The sequence below is a fragment of the Coenobita brevimanus genome, chromosome 62 (genome assembly GCF_032717465.1).
Source record: "Coenobita brevimanus isolate Jiangsu-jjx chromosome 62, ASM3271746v2, whole genome shotgun sequence".
In the NCBI taxonomy this organism is placed as follows: domain Eukaryota; kingdom Metazoa; phylum Arthropoda; class Malacostraca; order Decapoda; family Coenobitidae; genus Coenobita; species Coenobita brevimanus.
In genome coordinates, this window is record NC_137015.1 from 12,508,247 (window position 1) to 12,531,741 (window position 23,495).

Sequence of the window (23,495 nt, forward strand, 5' to 3'; positions counted from 1 at the left end):
GTTTGCCATTAACAAATCTATAAAACAGTTTGGGTTCATCCTTGCATTTGTCAATTATACCTTTTTCAAAATTCCTTTCTTCTTCTCTACGTATTCTTGTGTATTCATTTCTTCTTCTTTTATATTCTTCCTTTGTTCTGTCGTTACCTCTCTTTCTCCAATCGTTCCATGCCTTATCTCTCTCCTTTTTTGCTATCATACACCTTCTATTAAACCACTCCTTTTTCCTGTTTTCTTTTCCTCTTACTCTTGGTACAAATTTTTCCACTCCCAAATTATAGAGGTCTAGAAAGATATCCCACTTCCTCTGTATCTCTCTTGTTTCTCTGAATTTTCTCCAATCCGCATTTTCAAAAAAGTTTCTCAATCCTGTAAAATTTTGCTTTCCCAAAGTTGTATCTTCCCTGTCTATGAAGCTCGTCTCTTGGCTCGACGTTTCCTATTAACATCTGGAACTCAGTGACCACGTGATCACTTTTTCCCAAAGGACAGAGATATTCCAATGATTCTATTACATCGGGTTCTTTGGTGAACAGTAAATCTAACCTTGCTGGTGTGTCCTCACCTCGAAACCGTGTCTCTTCTTTGACCCATTGCGTCATCACATTATTCATTATTATATTTAATAACATAGTGCCCCACGAATCCTCGCCGCCTCCCGAGTACCATTCCTCCCAGTTCACCTCTTTACAATTAAAGTCACCCACCAAAATTATATTATTGCTTTTCTCAATTATTTTTTGCAAGTAGCTAGCCATATCTGACAACATCTCATGGTATTCGTCATCCTTCCATGCTCTCGTCTTTGGGGGAACATACACTACCACCATATCTCTCTTAACATTCTCTCCAGTTTCTAATTTCATATATATCACTTCAGCCCTGCCTTCTCCCATTTCCACAGTATCTACATTTATGTTGTTCTTCACTGCTATCATCACTCCTCCTCCCTTTTTTTCTTTTCTGTCTTTTCTCCACAGTTTGTATTTACCATCTCCCAAATGAACATCAATATCTTCTCTTAATTTGGTCTCTACAAAGCACATGATATCAGGTTCATTTTTCTCTTAAGAAATCATTAATTTCGATCCTTGTCGGTATGAAACCATCAACATTAGTATATATCACCTTCAAATTATTTTTGACATTATTAATACCCTCTTCTCTCCTACTCTCTGTCCGTACCACTTCCTCAACTTCTGATCTTTCACAACCATCCCCCTTAGTTTCCTTCACTTCAATTTCCTTAAATACCATTTCCTCACTTTCATATCCAATACTCTCCAAAAAAAAGTATTACATTCTTCCTCTGTCCTCTTATCATTTTTTTCCTTTACTTCTTCCTTTAATGATTTTAAAACTTCTCTTTCTTCTTCATTCAGATCTTTTCTTATTATAATATTTTCCATCCCCGCCTCTTTGCTTAATTTCCAGGTCACTTTAAGTATCTCATTTATTACACTTTCTGATGTAAACTTGACTCTCATTGGTCTTGTTTCCCCTTTCTTATAAGGCCCTATCCTCCTTACTTCCTCAATTTCTTTTGCCCACTTGTCTCCTTCGGGGTCAATCTTGCCTAATATTCCTCTCACCATGTTCGTGTCTCTCTCGAGTCTTACGAACCTAACTTTTTCTTCCTCTTCCCTGTTTCCAAATACTACCACACATCTGTTCCTTTCTACAGTTTCTCTCACTATTTTCTCTTTTTTCTTCAGTATTTTCACTACATTTTCTTCCATTTCTTTCTTGTTCATTTCCCTTTCTTCCTGGATGATCTCTCTTAAGCTGGCCACTTCTTTCTGTTCTTCTTCTACGTGTGCCCACTTTGCCTTATGTTCTTCTAATACATTACTCACTTTCTCCGTTTTATTAGTACTCTCTTCTAGTTTCCTCCTCAGTTCAACATTTTCCCGCTTCAAATTCCTAATTTCTTCATTGGCTGTTTCATTGGACTGGATCAGACTCTGTTTGGTGGTTGCCGTATTTACTGACACATCCTTTATCACTAGATTCTCTACTTTCTTTTCGAGTTCACTAATCCTCATAATTAATGTTTTAACCAGGTCCATGACATTGGTATTAGCATCAAATCCTTGAAATTCAAGTCCCTCATTGTTTATATTTTCGGCCATGTTTGATGTTGGTTAAATACCAAAACAGCTGTTACCGAAAAAAAACTACAAACATTCATGTACAATCTAGTCAATAAATCTTTACATTTTTGGTAGTCTATTAACTTTCATTATTTTGAATTTAGAGCAAGACCTTAGGAGACAGGACAGACAAAATTCCTGAAACTACTTAAGGTTAGCAGTGATGGCTGGGACGTCTGCTCTCTCCGGCTCCGTGTGTGTGTGTGTACAGCAAGGTTGATGAGGAATTGGAAAATGTGAGTTTGTTTAAGTACTTGGGTAGTGTGATGAGTAAGGATGGAGGTTTGGAGGGTGAAGTGCTTGAAAGGGTACAGCAGGGAAGAAAGGTTGCTGGTTCCTTGAAAGCAGTGATAAGAAACAGGGAAGTGAGCATGGAAGTGAAAAAGTTACTACATGACGGTATTGTAATACCAACTCTAACGTATGGACGTGAACCTTGGACGTTGTTGGAAGGACACAAGTCAAGAGTGAGAGCAGTGGAAATGAGATATTTAAGAGAAGCCTGTGGAGTCACATGGAGAGACAGGCTGACGAATGAGGATATAAAGGAGCGTTGTGGTATGGATGTGGATGTGATAGGAAGCGTTATGAGGAACACACTGAGGTGGTTTGGCCATGTGAAGAGGATGAAGGGTGAAAGACTGACGAAGAGAATGTATGTGAGTGAGGTGGAGAGGGGAAGAGGGAAGGGGAGACCGAGGATGAGATGGAGGGATGAGGTGGAGAGGTATATGAGAGAGGGGGGTGTGATTTGGGAGCAGGGCAGTGAAATTGTGGGGGACGGGGTGACGTGGAGGCGATTTGTTTGTGGCCACCCCAAACGGGATTGAGGCATCTGGCAATAAATAGATAGATATTACAGCTTTTGCATGATTTTTAGCAATTTTAAATTGAGAGAGTGATTCATATGTTTTTTATTTTAAGCAAGAATTATATGCTAATGACTTTTGTGATGTTGCTCTTGCACAGTTGTCATCAAATGATTTTGGAGAGTTCGATCTTTTAGTGAACTGTTGACTTGGTATGAATAAATCCATACCAGCTAGTATTAAGTCGCAAATGTGGGACTGGGTAGAATTGGGATCACTAGAGAAGAAAGACTGTCATGGAATGTCAGCAAGATAATTTCTAAATCCATCACAGTCTGCCCTATCAATGTGCCATCGGGTCATCTTGACAGGTTCCGAACGGTGAGGTGTGGGAGCGTTAACTAATGAGGCTTTGATGAGATTGTGGTCAGAAGATCCAAGTGGTGACAGTACCTCTATCCTGTATTGATCTGGATTATTTGTCAAGAATAAATCCAAGAGATGGACATTATGGTCAGGATTATCAGGTATTCTGGTTGGTTGCTTTACCAGCTGGGTGAGATTAAACGATTCTGCAAACAGCTCGCACTATAAACCAGCGTCATCAGTCCTGGTAGAGTGCAATAACCATTCAACATTATGTATGTTCATATTCCTTATTTTTCCCCTCCCTTGCCTCTGATCTGCCTCTTTATTAGTGCCAGCAATTCTCATCGTAAGTAAGTATGTGTTATAAAATACCACATCTTTTTCCATACAGTTGTGCTATAAGCTGAGGTACCTGGCAGATCGTGTTATTGATGGTAATGGAAATGGAGTAGGCAATTTTTATGTAAATTAGTTTGAACGTAGTAGGAAATTATTAGAAGGACTTACTGTGTTGTTACTTTCTTACCATTTAATTCATAATTGCATGAATCCATACCACAGTTAAGTGAGGAAGAACAGCATTTGCGGGAGGTGTGGTACCATGGGAAGGTACCGGGTGGCCGAGCTAAGGCAGAAGAGCTCCTGACATTGAACAGACACTTGGGCGATGGAACCTTTCTTGTTCGTACATCAGAGAACTTCCCTGGTGATTATACTCTTTCATTCTGGTGAGTCATTGTTGTTAGCATGTACCTGCCAAGGGATAACCCCATCACTCTGATGATGTATTTATTATATTTTATTCTTGCTGCCTGAGATTATTTTATTCAGCTTTGTAAGAGCTTTTATGATGAAAGGGTAAATGAAGATCATGTCTTGTCAGTATTGTTTGAAAAACCTCTGCAAAGATTAATTGTCTGGAGATTGCATCATGGCAAACAAAAAATGAAAAGTACTTCATTAGATTGAAGGGGCTATTGTTATATTTATCGTTGTTTATTTATAAATGATGGTCTAAATCATGAGCTGGTCCAGTGATTAGAGTACCCCATGCATAGGGATTCAGTCTCCATTAAGTGACTGGAGGATCTTATGTACTGGAAAAATACCAGTGTCCATCTTTCATATGCCTTAAATAAATAAATAAATAAACCATGATGTTGACCTGGAAATTGCATATGGATTTGAGCAAAGTAAATACATTCATCTTAGGGTCCAGTCTATTGTGTGGTAGTTTTTCTATAACCTGAGGGTTTGATGCACCTGAATGATGATGTGATAATGGGATAATTATCCAATTTTGTTTTTAAGGTTGAACTAATCACCGTTGGACCAATGATTCCCCTCCCCTCCTTTTTTGGGGGGAGAAGGGGGCTTTTGTACAATTTTAGGTAGCAACGGAGAGACTTACTACTTGTGCGATGGTTAATGATGATCGTTTCATGGTTAATGATGATCGTTTCATGGTTAATGAGGATTGTTTCTACCCCCCCCCCTGCTATTATAGGTCTTCTCTAAGCTGCAGTGTGAATAAAATGGAAACCCCATCATTGTTAACTACATACCTTTGTTTAACTACATGCCATTGATTATTTATATTTTTCTTGTGCTACTTTCAGACTTTAGCCTTGACGAGACATTTTGAGCTGTTGTTGGAGTTTTGGCAGATATAGTTTTCACTAACTCCTCTGGTATCAGAGGCCTTTCTTAAGTTTAGTAAAATTGTCTTGCATTAGTAAGAATACAATACTAAGTATAAATGGAGGGGAGGGGGGCACCCAGAATCAAAGAGGAGGAGTACACTATAATTCCTTGTTTAACAAACTGTCACATAACACAGTTTGCAATATAAAGCTCTCAGTTAACAAATGAACTCATTTAACATAACATTCCATGTTCATTATTAACCTCTAAACCGCGGGGTTGTTTTTGCTTGACTTGCGTGTCTCGCGGGCATATTCGCGCTCCGGCAGACTCTCTAAAAATATTTGCCAAAAATCAGTTATTAGTCCCAGAATATTAAAATTACATATGCATATGGCACATACCTTCAGCTTTCTCCTGGGATGTTTATTGAGCCTTCGTCGAGTACCATAGGACTTGTGGAGACCTCTGAAGTTGGGTAACAAAGTCTCCACTTTACTCTTCCCAACAACCCGTAATATGATTACCACAGCCTGATATTATCACTAGAAACACTATTCTATGATTCTCAAATAGTTTGGAATCCATACTTCAAAAAAAAAAACACTGTGAAAGCAATGAAAATTACGAGCGCATATGACCTTCCCACTTGCACTCATTCGCCACTGGTGTTCTGTCATTTATTATTCATAAAAACACTCGCACTTTATATTTCTATTACTATATAACACTTATATATATCTACAGTCTTTATCCATAAGTTTCCTTCAGTAATAGTAGTTTATTGTCACTGTAGGCATTCAATTTCTCTTTCAGTAAAATACGTAGCATTCACTTTCTCGTCCTGTATACTAGCGTTGAGAGTGAATCTGTAACTTTCACTTCCACTTTCATAACTCATAGTATTCATACATACTAGAGTGAAACTTTCACTTTCATTACTCCTAGTATATATACAGTACTCGTATTCTTATATTGCTACTCATTTACATTTCTATTTACATTCTCTATTTTATTTACATTATTTACATTTCTATTTTATTTACACTGTGTTATGCACTGTCACTTGCAGTAACTTATAAAACTATATTCCACTGTTGACTTATATTTACATTCATTGATTTCACTTGCTGTTTATAGATTATTTACATGTTATTTACATTTCCACTTACACTGTTTTACTCACCAGAAAGATCGTAGTCACTGTCTATGATTTTCATTGACAAATTAGGCAGTTGACGTTCCACAGCAGTCACTTAGCCCTTTACCCCTTTCCACACAAGGTTTAGTAGGGGGTAGAGGTCACAGGGCCCTTTGCATGGGGCTAAAAAGCGGCGGAATTGAACAGGCACAAATCCGACGAGGTTTCACTTTGAAAGACGACAGTAAACTGAATACAGTGTGGTGGCCTAGCCGCCTAGGGGGAGTGCAATGCTGCCAGTGTCAGCGTGGTGACAGCTGCTAATATATACGCTATGAAATGATTGGCCGGAAATCTAGACAATACATAATAAATTAGGTAGTTCCAGGTGAATGTAAATATCACATAGGCTTCTCCCTTCCTTTCTTATATATATTTTTATTACGAGAATAGATTATACGGCATATTTCAAGGGGAAATAAACAGCGAAAATTAACGAACGAGTGCACGTGAGGTGTTGTCAGGTGATAATTAGCCAATTCCATGTGTATGGCACTATCACTTACCTTATTTCTTTTTTGTATATATTATTTGGTATAAGAATAGGGCATAGGGCTTATTTCAATGGATGAGATCAGTGGAAAATTCCAGGGAAGATTTACTTAGCGTAGCACGGCTGGGCAGGCGAGAGGAGAGGGTAATGGAGGGGAGTCAAGAACGGGGAAAAATTGCTTAATTGTCAACAATGGATGGGAGTACAGATGAGATTAGGAGTGCTGACTAATGTTGGACATTGGCAGTACTGATAGATGATACAAGCCACCACTTGAAAATCCGGTCGAATTCAAAATAACACAGAATCACAAAAGTGACGCTCCGCGGTATGATCCCTTGCTCCCAAGTGTTTCATGACGCCCTGCGGTTAAGGGGTTAAGTGATCGTGGTATGTTTTGAGGGGTCAGAGTTGTTATTACGCACACCACTATTTATTAGCACTGTATCTAAATTTATAAATCTCTCTTTTAAATTATTTTTGGACTTCAGCATTCAGTACTTGCAGAAACACACAGGCATATCAAATGCATTTTGTTACTTACTGTTAGCTTTGAAGTATTTCTTTGTGGAATATATCTGTGGCCTTGAAATCATTCATACTGGAACACTTGCACTTAAATTTGTTTTTGCATAACATGGATGCTTTTAGGATTATATGTATATTATTATATAGGGAATTATTTTACCAATATGCACTGCACTGGTGGTGGGTAATGTATTGCAGGAACCAAGGTAGAGCAAATCACTGCCGCATCCGGACCCGACAGGAAGGGGAAGCCACTCGGTACTTCTTGAGTGATAACGATAACTTCCACAGCCTCAGTACCCTCATTGCGCACTACTGCACTGAACCTATCAGAGCTAAGGTCAGCACACCTTAATTGTTGTCATAATGGTATAATTCTTTCATGTTAACTTAGCCCAAATTTTCTGCCTTTTGCAGCCTATTTCACATAGTGCAGTGGCAGAAAAACACAATGCCACTGCTCTTCATCCATACCATGGCATGCCTTGAAGACTAGTGTCTCATTTGAGTGCTAGTGTATTATTACAAATAAGTATTGAAGATGGAGAGATGGGAATTTTAGGTCAAGTAAATGTGGAAGGGGTGTAATCAAGGTATCATTGTCTTTCTCTTGTTAGATGAACAAGGCAAAATAGCAGTAAGAAAATTGTACAGTACATGTCTTCATTATGTGTTATGGGTTTCTTCCAAAAATATTACAGCTATTTTATGCAGCCAGTACTCTAAAAGGGAAATTGGCAGATTCGTTCTCTAGGTAGCAGTAGATCTTTACATGGCAGTTTTTGTAATTTACTCTCAGGATTCTGCAGGCTTGAATGGTGGGTGAATGAGAGTGTGGCTTAGTTGGTTGGGCAGACTTTTGCTATTTCTCCCTTTAACAGATTTTGTCTTGCTCCCTGGACCCCACTTCACATCATCTTTAGGTGGGAAAAAGAGATCCGAATGATAATGTTGATAATGATATGCAAAAAAGGACCTAAAACAAGACAACATATGATATGATGTGCTGCTCTTTATCCTTTGCCAGAAAAAATATCCAAGCAGAATAGCTAATGTACATACAGAGTAGTTGTTTACTCATGGTGTATAGGTGTGCTATAAACATCACTGGGGCTCCTGGTGGTAGGTTAAGTTGTTGTTACCTAACCCCGATCTGTCTGGCTAAGCAATCCTGTCAACCACATGGATGCAACTGCTTCTTTGGGGCTGTCATACTGGTACAGTGCAGTACATACACCGTGCTGGGATCTGACACCCCTTTGTGGTAGACAGTACCTCACCAGGGTTAGACTAGGGGTCCGTATGTAAGCTTCCCTTCGGTGCAGACTTCACATACCCTTGATACTGAAGAGTCGGTTTTGTAGTGCCTTTAACTGGCACTCCATTTAATCAGCGTCTAATTCTACCTAGGGCATACATGTCATCCTTGAGTTTAGAGGTTTCTCTGTTGCAGAATAAAATAATTTGGCAGAAACTGAAATGAAGTAAAAACTTTTCCTTTGTGTTAATAAAATTAGTAGTTGTAGTTTTGTGGTAGTTGGGGGAACTCACCACCCACTCACTCGATGTAGTGCTGCTGTCGGGTGTCTAACCTTTCTTCTCCTACATCCTTCTTTCCTTCCATCCTCTTCTATCTTTCTCCTTCATTCTTTCCTTGTCCTTCTGCCTGCGGGTGGTTTTACACTCCCTCTTTTGTCTTTCTTTCCTTCATTCTTTCCTCTTCCTTCTGCCTGTGGGTGACTCTACACTGAGTGACAAGCCAAATGGTTTCCTGTACACCAGGAAACCATTTACTACACTGGGTGGTAACCATGTAACCAGATTTTGGCGCCTGGTGGTTTAGTGGGTAATTATTTCTCTCCAATCGGATTGAGCCAGTGAAGGTTTATATGCAAGGGGTGGTTGGGGTTGATGGCTCATGTAATGCCACTCAGGGATGAGTTAGGCTGGTCACTCTCATCTTAAATGTCAGGACCACCTGCCTAGCCCTGGGCTCCTATGCTCCTCATGGGGCAATGTAGGACTGTATGATAGATGGATGGATGGAGTTGTAACCCAGGGTTCATCTGAAATGCAAAGCCAGTTAACTGCAGGCTAAAATTTCCTCCCTCTTGCAGTTTCATTTCATTTTTAAAGGCTCCAACATGCATTCACGTGTCAGCCTTGGTTACCTAATGGCGGCTCTCCATGCTGCTTGATCTCTGTGACCTTGTCCCAGGTCTTTTTAGGTCTGCCTCTCACAGCCCTACTCCTAACATTAACACTTCTCACTTTCTGCACCCAATTACCATCCCCCCATCCTTTCCATATACCCAAACCATCTCAGTCTACCTCTCCTCATCACAACACCAATACCAGTACACTCCAGTCCCATCTTCCATCTTAAACCTATTCTTTCCAGGCCTTACATTCAATGATGCACTGCACATCCACCTAATCAGTGCCATTTCTGTGTGTTTGAGCCTGAAATTTCCTCTTCCATTACTGCCCAGGTCTCACTACCATACAGCATTACACTCGTAACACATTGCATGCAGAGATCCCTTAGCATGGAGGGAGAGCCCGCTCAGTGTCATGAGAGGCAACAGCTCCCTGAACTTCCTCCACTCCTCACTTTAGCCACAGAACTGGTTCCAGCCTCACCTCGGGCACATAACTTGTCTCCCAATTGACAAAACTCTTCCACATACTTGAGAGACTCACCAGCAAGATCAGTCCTTTCTCCCCTGACAGTCTCCACGTGCTCTCCCCGACACACCACACACATGAAATCAGCGTTATCTCGCAGTCAACCAATAGAACACAAGATTTAATTGCTTCCCATGCCCCTGTGGCAAACTGCACATGGCCACTCTCCCTCTTTTTTGACTACCACCACCAATCTTAGATACCATCACCTTTGTTTTATCTGCATATACTCAAGCCCTTGTGCCCCATACTGTCTCTCCACTTCCTAAATTTTTCCTCCACTTCCTAAATTTTTCCTCCACTTCCCTTTCATTCTCTGCAAACAACACCAAATCATCAGCATACGAGGTCTGTTCAGAAAGTATCCGACCTTAAGCTAAAAAAAAATAAATAGCTAACCTGTTGAGCTAGGACACAAATCCCCCCCTCAAAGTAGGCCCCTTCTGACTTGACACATGTAGCCCAGCATTCTTTCCACCGCCTGAAACATTTTTCTCAGTCGGTTTTCAGTATCTTCTGCAACTGTTATGTCGCATTCATCATGAACTCCTCTTGTCTCAAATCAGGAACCTTTCAAGGGAGTTTTGAGTTTTGGGAATAACTAAAAGTTGCACAGAGCCATGTCTGGTGAGTAAGGAGCCTGCTGGACCTGTAGGATGTTGTGCTTGGCCAAAAATTCCCGAATCAGTTGAGAAGAATGGGCAGGGTTGTTGTCATGTTGCAGGCTCCAACTTGCCACTTTCCAAAGGTCTGGTGTGTTCCACTGAACTGCATTACGAAGATGACAGGTAACATCTACAGTAGGTACTGTAATCCCTTGATTATCCAACATAATAGAGCCAAAGGCATGTCCGGGTAATGGCTTCATCGGGATAATGGACTTTTTCCACTGGCCCCCTTTCGTACATAACCTAACTTGGAAAGTCATTGTAAAAGGCCACTACAGTACATCATACAACATGCACCTCTCTGTCTGTCTGTCTGTCTGTCTGTCTGTCTCTCTCTCTCTCTCTCTCTCTCTCTCTCTCCCTGTACAGGGAGGGGATGGGAGGGAGGAAATGAAAGAGAGGAGGAGGAACTGATGTTATGCCTATTTCCTCTTTGTTATTAAAAGGGACACCACTTATGTCATTCCTGTATTTCTTTCTCTCTCTCTCTCTCTACCCGCTAGAGGGAGGGAGGGAATGGAGAAGGAGAGAGAGAGGAGGGACCGATGTTATGCTTACTTCCTTTTTGTTATTAGAAAGGATGCCACTTATGTCATTCCCATATTTATTCTCTCTCTCTCTCTCTCTCTCTCTCTCTCTCTCTCTATTAGGAGAGGGAGTGGGAGGGAGGGAGGGACTGCAGAAGGAGAGAGAAGGGACTTATTCTCTCTCTCTCTCTCTCTCTGGAGAGGGAGTGGGAGGGAGGAAGGGACTGATTTACTCTCTCTCTCTCTCTCTCAGGTGAGGGGGAAGTGAGAGGGCAGGAGGGACTGGAGAATGAGAGAGAGAGGAGAGACTTATTCTCTCTCTCTCTCAGGGGAGGGGGGAGTGAGAGGGCAGGAGGGACTGGAGAATGAGAGAGAGAGGAGGGACTGATTCTCTCTCTCTCTCTCTCTCTCTCTCAGGAGAGGGGAAAGTGAGAGGGCAGGAGGGACTGTAGAATGAGAGAGAGAGGAGAGACTTATTCTCTCTCTCTCTCATACGTGAAACGTGCTCATATGTACACATACACAACGTTTCCCTCACTCACAAATGCACACATATACATATACTGTATATATATGCACACGTGTACACATACTGGGAACGGTTGAGGGGGGTCTGTAGCGGATGCTGGGTAATGTACCGAGCCAGACAGCGCGGCACCACCGAGCTGTTGGCAGGTGAAAATGTTCGCACAGCCACAATTTCCACACGGAGGCATGCATTTTGTCAGGATAAAATGGAAAAATGTACGAAAAATAGATTCCAACAGCCAAATCACAGCGTGCGGGTAATGGTCCTCCAGATAGTAGAGGGATTACTATAGTAATGTTTATTGACAGTCTGACCTTCTGGTGCATGTTTGTGATGCACAACATTACAGTAATTGAAAAAGCTGTCAATATGCAAGTGCATTTCGCCATACTGCTGATCTGTCATGCCTTTTTTAAGCTGGGGCAGTCCTGTATGCTTCCACTGGGACAACTGTGTTTTGGTTTCTGGGTCTTACCCGTACACCCAAGTCTCATCTCCAGCGATGACAGTCTTCAGAGAGTCTGGATTACGATTTGCTCACACCAGCATGTCTTGAGCAACATTCATATGAGAGAAAGAGACCTTGACAAATGTGACGAAGCACCTGCAGGAGATTTTTTTTTTTTTTTATGCGAGGAAGAAGGAACCAAAGGCCATGAGCCCGCAGTAACAGTTCCCTCCAAGAGAAAAACAAAATACAATAGAGAGCCAAATTCAAGATCCGATCATATTGAGATGCCTGGACACACTGCGTTTGAAAGACTGGAGATCATAGGCAGCAGGAAATACAGATAGAGGGAGACAGTTCCAGAGCTGACCTGTTGCATAAATGAAAGACTGGGAGTAACGGTTAACTCTTGCATTAGAGAGTTGGACAGAAAAGGGATGAGAGTTTGCTGCCAGACGAGTGCTACGCGCCCGTCGTAGAGGTGGAGGAATGCAAGCAGACAGTTCAGAGGAGCAGTGACCATTAAAGTAGCGATAGAAAAGAGATAAAGATGCAACAGTGCGGCGAAGAGACAGAGGTTGAAGGGAGTCAGTAAGAGGAGGAGAGTTAATGAGACGAAAAGCCTTTGACTCCACCCTATTGAGAAGAGCTGTATGTGGGGAGCCTCCCCACACATGAGAGTTGTACTCCACACAGGGGCGGAGAAAACCCCTGTATAGAGTCAACAATTGTGCAGGGGTAAAGAAAGAGCAGAGTCGGCTCAGCACACCCAATCTCTTGGAAGCAGATTTTACAAGAGATGTAATATGATCTTTCCAAGATAAGTCCCGAGTAAATGAAACCCCAAGCATGTTCAAGGATGATGCAGGATTAAGCTGAATATTATTAAACATTAATGGGTATACCTGTGGAAGATTTTGTATGGTTGATAGGTGTAAGAACTGAGTCTTAGATGCATTAAAGACAACCATATTATTTTTACCCCAGTCAGAGATACGAGCCAAGTCAGACATTAGGTGTGCCATAGCCACATCCATTGTTTCTTGAAGTAACTGTTGAGATGGGCGTTGTGGGAACCGAATGGAAAGGTGAAGGGTGGAGTCATCAGTGTATGAGTGGATAGGGTTAGATGTACAGCTTAGAAGATCATTGATGAATAAAAGGAAGAGAGTTGGTGATAGGACAGAGCCCTGAGGAACACCACTGTTGATAGATCTAGGAGAAGAACGTTGGCCGTCTACAACAGCGGCTATAGAACGACCAGAAAGGAAGCTAGCGATGAAGGCACAGATAGAAGGATAGAAACCGTAAGAGGGCAGTTTGGAAATTAAAGATTTATGCCAGACTCGATCGAAAGCCTTTGAGATGTCAAGTGCAATGGCAAAGCTTTCGCCAAAGTCCCGAAAGGAGGATGACCAGGAGTCTGAAAGGTAGGTGAGAAGATCGCCAGTGGAGCGTCCCTGACGGAACCCATACTGACGATTGGAAAGAAGGTTGTGATAGGAAAGATGCCTTAAAATTTTTCTATTAAGAATTGACTCAAAAACTTTTGAAATACAGGACGTTTAAGCAATTGGACGATAGTTGGAGGGTTGGGAGTGGTCACCCTTCTTTGGGACTGGCTGAATGAGAGCAAACTTCCAGCAAGAAGGAAAGGTACAAGTTGACAGACAAAGGCGAAAGAGTTTGCCTAGGCAGGGTGTAAGCACAGAAGCACAGTTCTTGAGAACAACAGGAGGGACCCCATCAGGCCCATATGCCTTGTTAGTACTGAGGCCAGCGATGGCAGAAAATACATCAACTGAAGAAATTTTAATGTCAGCCATGAGGAAGTCAGAGGGGAGAAGTGATGGAGGAACAGCACCGGAATCGTCTAAGGTGGAATTGGAGGAGAAAGTCTGTGCGAAGAGATCTGCTTTATCAGTAGAAGAAATAGCTACAGAACCATCAGAGTAGAAAAGAGGAGGGAAGGATGATGAGGTAAAGTTGTTAGAAAGATTTTTGGCAAGGTGCCAGAAGGAGCGGGAAGAATTCGAGTTGGAGAGTTGAGAGCATTTAGTATGGATGAAATTATTTTTAGTAGAGCGAAGAACAGACTTAGCACGATTCCGGGCAGAAACGTAAAGATGATGTGATTCAGGGGTGGGTTGGCTCCGGTACCTTTTGTAGGCCTTCTCCTTGTTGCGGACAGCATTAGAACAAGCGTGATTAAACAAGGCTTTCTTGCGTTAGTCAAAGGATATGAGAAAGGAATGTATGCTTCCATGCCCGAGAGAATAACCTTCGTAATGCGCAAGGCACACTCAGATGGCTCACGGCCATGGAAGCAATAATCATTCCAGGGAAAATGAAAGAAGTACTGCCTGAGGGCCTCCCAGTTCGCGGCTCCAAAATGCCACAGACGACGTTTCCCTGGAGGGTCCACAGGCCGTACCGGAGTGATAGGACAGGTTAAGGTAATAAGGTTGTGATCAGAGGAGCCCAACGGAGAGAAAAGATTAACAGAGTAAGCAGAAGGATTAGTTGTGAGGAAGAGGTCAAGTATGTTGGAGCTCTCTCCAAGGCGGTCAGGGATACGGGTAGGGTGCTGTACAAGCTGTTCTAGGTCATTAAGGATAGAAAAGATGTAGGCTTGTTCACCAGGTGGATCCGTGAAAGAAGAGGAGAGCCAAAGGTGGTGGTGAACATTGAAATATCCAAGAATGGAGATTTCAGAGAAAGGAGAAATGGACAGAATGTGTTCCATCATAGAAGTAAGATAGTCGAAGAATTTTTGATAGTCAGTAGAATTAGGGGATAAGTAAACAGCACAGATATATTTAGTCAGAGAATGACAGGAAAGCCAAAGCCAGAGTGTGGAGAATTCAGAAGAATCAAGTTCAGGAACACGAGAGCAAGATAAGTCGTTACGTATGTATACACAGCAGCCACCTTTGGCTTTGAAATGAGTATAGAGAAAGTAGGAGGATACAGAAAAGGGTTTGCTGTCAGTTGCCTCAGACAGCTGAGTCTCCGTCAGAAAAAGAAGGTGAGGTTTAGAGGAGGAGAGGTGGTGCTCAACAGAGCGAAAGTTAGATGAAAGGCCGCGAATGTTGCAGAAATGAAGAAGAAGAGAGTCAGACAGTGGTTCCAGGCACCTCAAGTCGTCACCAGGAGAGGGGCAGATGGCGGGGGCATTTATGGTCCCCCCCCCTCCTGGGGACTCCGAGGCTTGATTAATCGACGCCATTTTTGTTGAATTTTGAATTGGAAGTGTAGTGTGTACTGTGCATGTAGTTTGGTGAAGATAGTTAGAGAAATTTGTACTGGAGAGCATGCTGGCCTACTCTCTGTGTAACTGAGACACTGAAAAAGTTCAGCAAAGGGGGATGGTCAGGAACTAGTCCTGAGGGCTGATGAAATGGGAGCTCCAGCACTCCCTGTCATCAGCTTTCCATCCACCTCGGAAGTACTGCCCTGCTCGACTGGTGCTACAGTCTACTCCGACTTTGAAAAATGTTTCAAACAGTGGAAAGAACACTGGGCTACATGTTTCAAGTCAGAGTGGGGGATTAATGTCCTAGCTCAACAGGTTAGCTACTGTATTTCATTTTTAGAGCCTAAGGTTGGATACATTCAGCACAGACCTTGTACAACATCTTCCACGGGAGTCCATTTCTAAAGTTGCATGAGAAGGCTTCAAGCACCATGATAAACAATAAGGAGCTCAAGACTGACCCCTGATGCATGCCAGGATTCATGGAAAACTCATCACTCAAATTTCCATTCACTCTCACCTAGGTGCGAGCACCCACATACATAGCCATAACCACCTTAACCAGCCACTCTGTGATTGCAAGTTATCTCATTGCCCACTTCACCTCCGTAGGAACTCTGTCAAAGCACAAAAATTAGCATTATACTGTAATGTGTTTTCAAGAAAACACAGCATTAGTGTGCATTTGACCCTAAATATTGTTGTTCTTGACTTAGGGTGTAGGTAGCGTGTCATGAAACTCACCAACCCCAAGTGTGATGGTGTGGGCCAATGGAAAGCAAGTATTCATAGATAATAGGTCCTGACCAATGAAAATAGCCTACTCATGTAATGATGTCATGGGGTGATGCACCAGACCAATGTTTTTGAGCTCAGTCAGGCAATAACAATGTTTTTTAGCCAAAAAGTATGCCATAACGGCAGGAATGTGGATTTTCATCTTGCATTGATAACGAAAACCACTTTAAACAAGTGCACCATACCCTTGGTTATCACGCACTTGGTTATTACAGTTTTTGTTTTTACTGCAAGATGAAAATCTGCACTTAGTCATTATTGCACATGTGAGCTGGTTTCTGCCAATAGTAATGGTGCAAAATCTGTGGTTTTTGATGGCTTTGAGGGATTCAAAGATGAACCTTTACTCAAGGAGTTACTTCCAGGTGGTGGAGACCACAAACTTACATCACCTTATCCTCAGACCCCCTCACCTTTAAGTCCATCTCAAGTCTCAATTGGGTATGTGTTTCTTCCTTATTGTGCCCTTTTTGTCACTTTCTGTTAACCTAACCATGCCTATGTGTGTTTCTGATTCTTACCATAACAGTTTGTATGTACAGTACTTTGTAGGTCTAAATTGTTGTAAAAGGGAAAATCTGGGCTTGCGCTTGGAATGTGTGGTACAGTTGCCCCATGAAGGGACAGAAGAGTATTCAGAAGATTTCAGTCAGCAATAATGCACATACTTTTCCCTATATCTTTACAAGGTGAAATGTGGTATGTAAAATTATAATAGAAAACAGTAAATAAATGCCAAACTACTGGTGCATTTCAAAATTGTAGGAAGCAATTTGGTAGTTACGATAATAGTAAATCCTAAACGGAACTAATTAAAATTTCAGAACTGTCTCTTAGGGACAGTCAGGAATAATTTGTGAAGTGTAATCTAGTGTGGTAACACGTAATATTTTTTTAGTAGCTTAAGCCCGAAAAGAAAAGAGCTTCAGTAAATAATGAAAATCTGTCACTATTATTTATTTTAAAAATTTGTTAGAATACAGTAATCCCTCTATTGTCTGGATGACCATTACCTGGACAGTCCATTAACCAGACGTTGTGATCTGGCTGTTTGAAACCATTATTCGTACATTTTTCCACAACATCCAGACAAAATGCTTCTGGGCTGAAATTATGGTTGCATGAAAATTTCTGGGCAGACGGACGGAAAATAGCCTGGTGACGCTGCCGTTTCTGGCTGGGTAGTTTACCTAGCATCCACTAGAGACCCCCTCACTTGGTTTCATTTCCCACATGGCAATTATGTTGTAAACACCTCCTCCTGGACAGGTGCCATGGTGGTTTTTGTGGTGGTTCCCTACCTGCTTCAGGCATTGCTATTCCTTGCGTACCTCATCCTAGGATGTGTGATGATGGTCCCCCTCTACCAGGGAAAAGGAAGAGGGTAGTGCTGACTCTTTAGAAGCTGGAGATCCTGAGTAAGATTGATGTAGGATGGTCGAATCGTGAATGTTGACGTTAGTTTTATTCTATCCTACTCTACTGTACCATGATTTCATTTTATTTTACCGTGATTTTATTCCATTTTACCATTATGTTTTGTGTGCCTACTGCATTTTTCTTTGGTAGCTGGTTTTCTCGTGTTTTTTTCATGTCGCTGCAGAGTATGACCCTGCAGTGGTGATTGCTTGTCAGGTTGATGGATCTGTTTGACCGTGGCAGTTGCTTGGCTGTGGTTTACAACTGCTTGACTAGATAGAGTAGTGTCAAACAACAGGAACAAGTGTTATATGATATTCTGTAGTGGCCTTTTACACTGGCTTTCACAGTTAGATTATGTACGAATGGGGACCAGGGGCAAAGTCCATTATGCAGATGAAGCCAGTACCCAGACATGCCTTTGACTCTATTACGTTGGATAATCAAGGGATTACTGCAGTACTGAATAATTTAAAATCACTTATTTGCTTTTCTGTTGTTTTTCTAGATGACAAGAGAAAGTAGGAAAGCGGCATAAGTTAGTACTGTAGGCTATTTTAAATGATTCGATCAACATGCTCATGGAGACAACTTTTACTCGAAGTCATGCAGTTATTACACTGCATTTGGCCAGTTTTTCATTATGAAAAATCTCTGAGAGATTTAGTATATGCCAAAGGACAATCATTGAATGAAATGTAAGGAAAGAACCTCTTAAAATTGCCAAGATTTGCAGGTCCTTTGAGAATGCCTGATGTGTTCCATAGACTGTCTGCAGTGCATAAATGATCAACAGGGGTAATATAATGCAGAGGTTCATAAATAGATCATTTAGTTCAAAACTTCCAAATCAGCATTTCCAATTACATAGGACATTGTGGTTTATTAAAAAGCATAGGACTGGAAAAGAGGTTTACAGGGCGAAGTCTGAGTCACAGACTTCAACTTCTGTCTGTCTGTTGCCAGATGCCATAATCCCATAAGGGGTGGCCATTTGACTTTGAGTTATTTGGTTTACAGGGAGGGGCACTAACCCTCCACCAGTCCTCTTGTTGACACGTAGGGAGCACGTATGGTTTGGTTATATGGTTACCACCCAGCATCGTAAATTGTTTCCTGGCTTACAGGAAACGATTTGGCTTGTCACTCATTGTAAAGCAATAAGAAGTGACAGGAAGGAGGGAAGAAATAAGAAGAGAGGAGGGCAGGCACAGAAAAAGAATGATAAAGGCCAAGGAAGACGCAGGTAGCACTACATCAAGTGAGTGGATGATGGTCGCCACCACCTACCACAAGACTTCAACATGATAACTTAAATAATGTGGAAGAGAAGAATGTGATTTTTAAAGTGACAAATCAGATGAAGAGGAAAATAGGGATATCACAGGTGAGCAGTGTGTGAAGAATGATGAAGGAAGGGTTGTGGTGAATAGCGGAGATATTAAAGACGCATGGAGAGAGCATTACAGCTGGTTGTTGAATGAGAAGTTTGACTGGGACAGGGAAGGTTTGGAGCCTGCAGTTCCAGTTTTTGGCCCATGGCCTTTGATTGATGCTGCTACTGTGAGCGGGACAATAGGGAGGATGCAGGTAGGGAAAGCAGCAGGTGTGTCTGGGTTGACTGCTGAAATGTTGAAGGCCTCAGGAGATATAGGACTGAGGTTAGTCCCTGACCTGATAAATACGATTATATATGGGTGGGTTGTCCCAGATGATTAGCTGAAGGGTGTAATTATAAATGTGTACAAGAGGAAGGGTGGTGCTCTGGAAAGAGGAAATTATAGAGGCATAATGCTTTTAGATCAGATAATGAAAGTAATGGAGAGAGTTCTAGATGGTAAGATTAGAGAAAGAGTGAATATCGATGAGGTGCAGTTTGGTTTTATGCCAGGCAAAGGGATCACCGATGCCAAATTCATTTTGTGACAGCCTCAGGAAAAATATATGGGAAAGAAAAGGGAACTCTAGTTTTGTTGATTTGGAGAAGGCCTTTGACAGAGTGCTTAGAGAGGTGGTGAGGTGGGCAGTGAGAAGGCTTGGGATTGAGGAGTGGCTGGTTAGGGTCGTTATGGCCATGTAACTGGGTGCTCACACCCAGGCAAGGGTGCATGGAGATTTGAGTGATGAGTTTTCCGTGAATGTTGGTGTGCATCAGGGGTCGTCTTGAGCCCCTTGTTGTTTGTCATGGTACTTGAAACCCTCTCATGTGACTTCAGAAATGGACTCCCGCTGGAGATGTTGTATGCTGATGATTTGGTGTTGGTTGCAGAGAATGAAAAGGTCTTAAGAGTAAATGCAGAAGTTGTATGCTGATGATTTGGTGTTGGTAGCAGAGAATGAAAGGGAGGCTGAGGAAAGATTTAGGAAGTGGAGAGGTGTTATGGGGCACAAAGTCTTAAGAGTAAATGTAGATAAAATAAACGTGATGGTCTCTAGGGCGGGGGGTGGTACTGTCAAAGAACAGGGAGAGTGGTCATGTGCGATTTGTCACAAGGGTGTGGGAAGTAATTCCATCTTGTGCAGTGTTTGTGATAAGTGGGTTTATAAGAGATGTAGTGCTCTTAGTGGTGGACTGTGAGATAATGTTGGTTTCATGTGTGTGGTGTGTCAGGAAGAGCATATGGATATTGCCAGGCTTGAAAGGACTGAACTTGCTGGTGAGTCTCTTGAGTGTGTGGAAGAGTTTTGTTGTGGGAGACATGTTATGTGCTGGAGGTGGGGCAGGAATTAGCTCTGTGGCTAGAGTGAAGAGTGGTTGGAAGAAGTTCAGGGAGCTGTTGCCTTTCCTGACATTGAGAGGGCTCTCCCTCCGTGCTAAGGGATCTTTGTATGTGGCATGTGTTAGGAGTGTGTTGCTGTATGGTAGTGAGACCTGGGCAGTAAAGGAAGAGTATATTCACAGGCCCAGACGTACAGAAATGGCAATGATTAGGTGGATGTGCAGTGCATCCTGAGTGCAAGGCCTGGGGTGGCTTGGTTTCCAATGGCAGAGTTGAGAGATAGGATTGGACTGGAATGTGCTGGTGTTGTGATGAGGAGAGGTAGATTGATATGGTTTGGGCATGTGGAGAGGATGGGAGATGATAATTGGGTGCAGAAAGTGAGAAGTGTTAATGTTGGTGGTAGGGTAGTGAGAGGTAGGCTGAAAAAGACCGGGGACGAGGTCATTGAGTGTGACCTCAGGGTTAAGAGACTAAATAGGGATGCTGCCAGAGATCAAGCAGCATGGAGAGCCATGATTTGGTGACCAAGGCTGATGCATGCAAGCATGTTGGAGCCTCAAAAATGAAAACAAATTCAGCAAAAGTATGTGCTTGTGCATTGCAAGAGTTTGTAAGCTCCTGTCCTGGCCCTCTTTATTGCCTAGTGTAAGAGAAAAAGGTAAAATGTGTCATACCTCCTTACAACTGAAAATAATTTTGCATCAGTAGGAAATAAAGCAGCTAATTACAGTTCTTGTAACTGAGAAAACAAGGAAAAAAAGGCAGAATTTGCAAGGTGCTACCTCGGATAGGGTATCCGTACTAAGAATAATTATTTCATTGTTTTTGCATCTTTGTTGTTGATACATCATCACCATAGCATTTGAAAAGAAATGTAGTGTATTGCAATCACAAAAATTTTCCTTAACTGGTTTTTGAAACTAGGCCATTTGAGAAGTAAGTACACCAGGAACAGGGGGTTACACTGCGTGCCACGCATGGAGTGATACATTACACGCTCAAATTGTGAGAATGTATCTACTTGTTAGCCTCTAATATATCATTGTTTCATGTTAGTCATTTTGCATAATTCTCAGGTTGATACAGTATACTGTACCATGTATTTTATTTAACCCGCCGCGTCCCGGAGACGTGAATTCACGTCCTCACATGATGTGCACTCATATCCCGGAGATGTGAATTAACGCGGCAACATTGCAAGGTCCCTAATTTGCACAATTTTCAATTTTCGCGAGTGATTTCGCAAGTGATTTTTGGCACGTATACATGGGACACCTTCCTCTATTCCTCTACAAGATGCCAAGCAGGGACAATGCCTTACACCGCATAAGCTCTCCCCCCCCCCCTGCACGCCATTGTCTCGGCAATTCACCTGTTACCAGTGACCTGGCCAATAAAGACATTCAGGGCCAGAGTGATTCCCCAATCGATGACAATGTGGAGGACAAAGTTTACATAGCATTAGAGGAAGAAACAGTCAGAAATGATGATCAGGTAATGTGGGAAAAAAAGGTCATGAATGGTGATGAGTTAGTGAGTGAAACAATGCTTATAATGCCTATATTACTGTTTGAAAACCAATATACTCTTGTACTACATATAAATTCGTACCAAGTAAATAAATAAATACTATTTATGAGTGGATAAAATAGTTACCCTCCCATAGAACTCGTTTTCTTTGGTGCCAGCCTGTTAGAAAACCCAGTCAGGTAAGGAGGTACTCATACCTGGATCGAGTATTTTAAACCTCAGGTGAGCGATTTCTCTATGAATTTTCGATGTTTCTCACCAAAAGCGAATGTTTGAGCCAAAAAAAAAAAAAATAAAAAAAAAAAATAAATAAAAAAAAAAAAAAAAAAAAAAAAAATGTCGGGACTGGGGCGTACCACTTCCCAGAAAACGTCGGGATGGCGCGGGTTAATACGACATGACGAAGGTACAGAATTTTTACCTTAAGTTTTCAATGAACACATGGCATTGCAGACTGACCGAAGCAATCTGAAACTCTGCCATCAGTTCATGGGGTGACTGTATCAGTTAGGATGAATTGCATAGGTTCTATGCTTTCATTATGAAGCACCATGCGTGGTACCAGTTATGCGTGATAACCAAGGGATCATATATACAGTAATAGCCCGATTATCCAAGCTGTATGGTCTAAATGGGTGCCCAGATTGTCCGAAATCATGATTTATTCAGCAGAAACAAAACACAAGTGCGGAAACAAAACACAAGTACTGTTACTCTGATTTATCAACCCCTCAGTGGCTGTGGGTTCAGAAATTTGCGTGTGCCCCGGCTGGCCTAGGGACCATTTTTAAGTTCTAAAATCAATTTCTTTTTCCTACAAATGTGAAAAGAATCATCTGGCACACCTGGTAATGTATTTTTTGGCTTCCTAAACCCATCCAGAACAATAACCTGAAAGTCCTCAGCATATAACTCTCCATCATTATCATCATAATCATCCAGACCTCCTTTCCCACCATAGGGCAGGGTGGGGAGTAGCAGCATCCAGACAGCCCAAATTTGCCCAATCCAATGGGCCACTATTCCATTCACTTATCATTCAAGCCCTCGGAATCCTTGCTCAATCTGATATGCCAGAAACTTCCACCATGTTCTGTAGCTTTACATAAACATACCCAATAGAGTCAGTCCAAAGGCTGTGACGTTAAAAAGGGTGCCAAATCCCTGATCATGCACTTCTTCTCACAACATCCATCCAGCTAGCTCAATCTCTTGTCAGTCCCTTAGCCTTGCCGAGTTCCATACCTCTCGTCCTCACACACTCATCCATCATATCCCTTCACCTTCTTCTTGGCCAACCTCGCCTCCTCTGTCCTTCAAATTTGCACAGATATAGCTTTTTCACCTCTCTATTGTTATCCATTCTCTCCACGTGACCATACCATCTCATTACACTCTCTTTGATTCTTCTGTCCATAGACTTCCTCACTCCACTTCTTTGATGAATCACATTATTTCGTATCCTGTCCACTCACTGCACGCCGCATACATTCTTCAGCAGTCCCATCCCCACTGCTCTCACTCTTAACTTTTCATTTTCATGCCACACCATAGGCTCACATCCAGATGTTAAAGTTGGCACTAACGCTCTCCATGTAAGCCTTGCGCAGCTGCATCAAGCCTGTTTCTTATCAAGGCCTTTATAGCACCAGGTACCTTCCTTCCTTGTGTCACTCTACTTTCCGCTTCTTTTGCACATTTTCCTTCCTTTT

The 23,495-nt window shown here is 42.0% G+C and overlaps 1 protein-coding gene across 1 annotated transcript in view; it reads left to right on the forward strand.

The window, feature by feature from the left end:
- Window positions 1–23,495, forward strand: part of sl (small wing phospholipase C gamma 1) — a gene marked incomplete at its 3' end in the record, with an annotated part of 811,582 nt that overhangs the window by 326,562 nt on the left and 461,525 nt on the right. Inside the window, exons 12-13 of the mRNA XM_080275567.1 lie at window positions 3,893–4,059; window positions 7,396–7,537. Coding sequence (XP_080131693.1) covers window positions 3,893–4,059; window positions 7,396–7,537 — 309 coding nt within the window. The remainder of the gene's footprint in view (window positions 1–3,892; window positions 4,060–7,395; window positions 7,538–23,495) is intronic.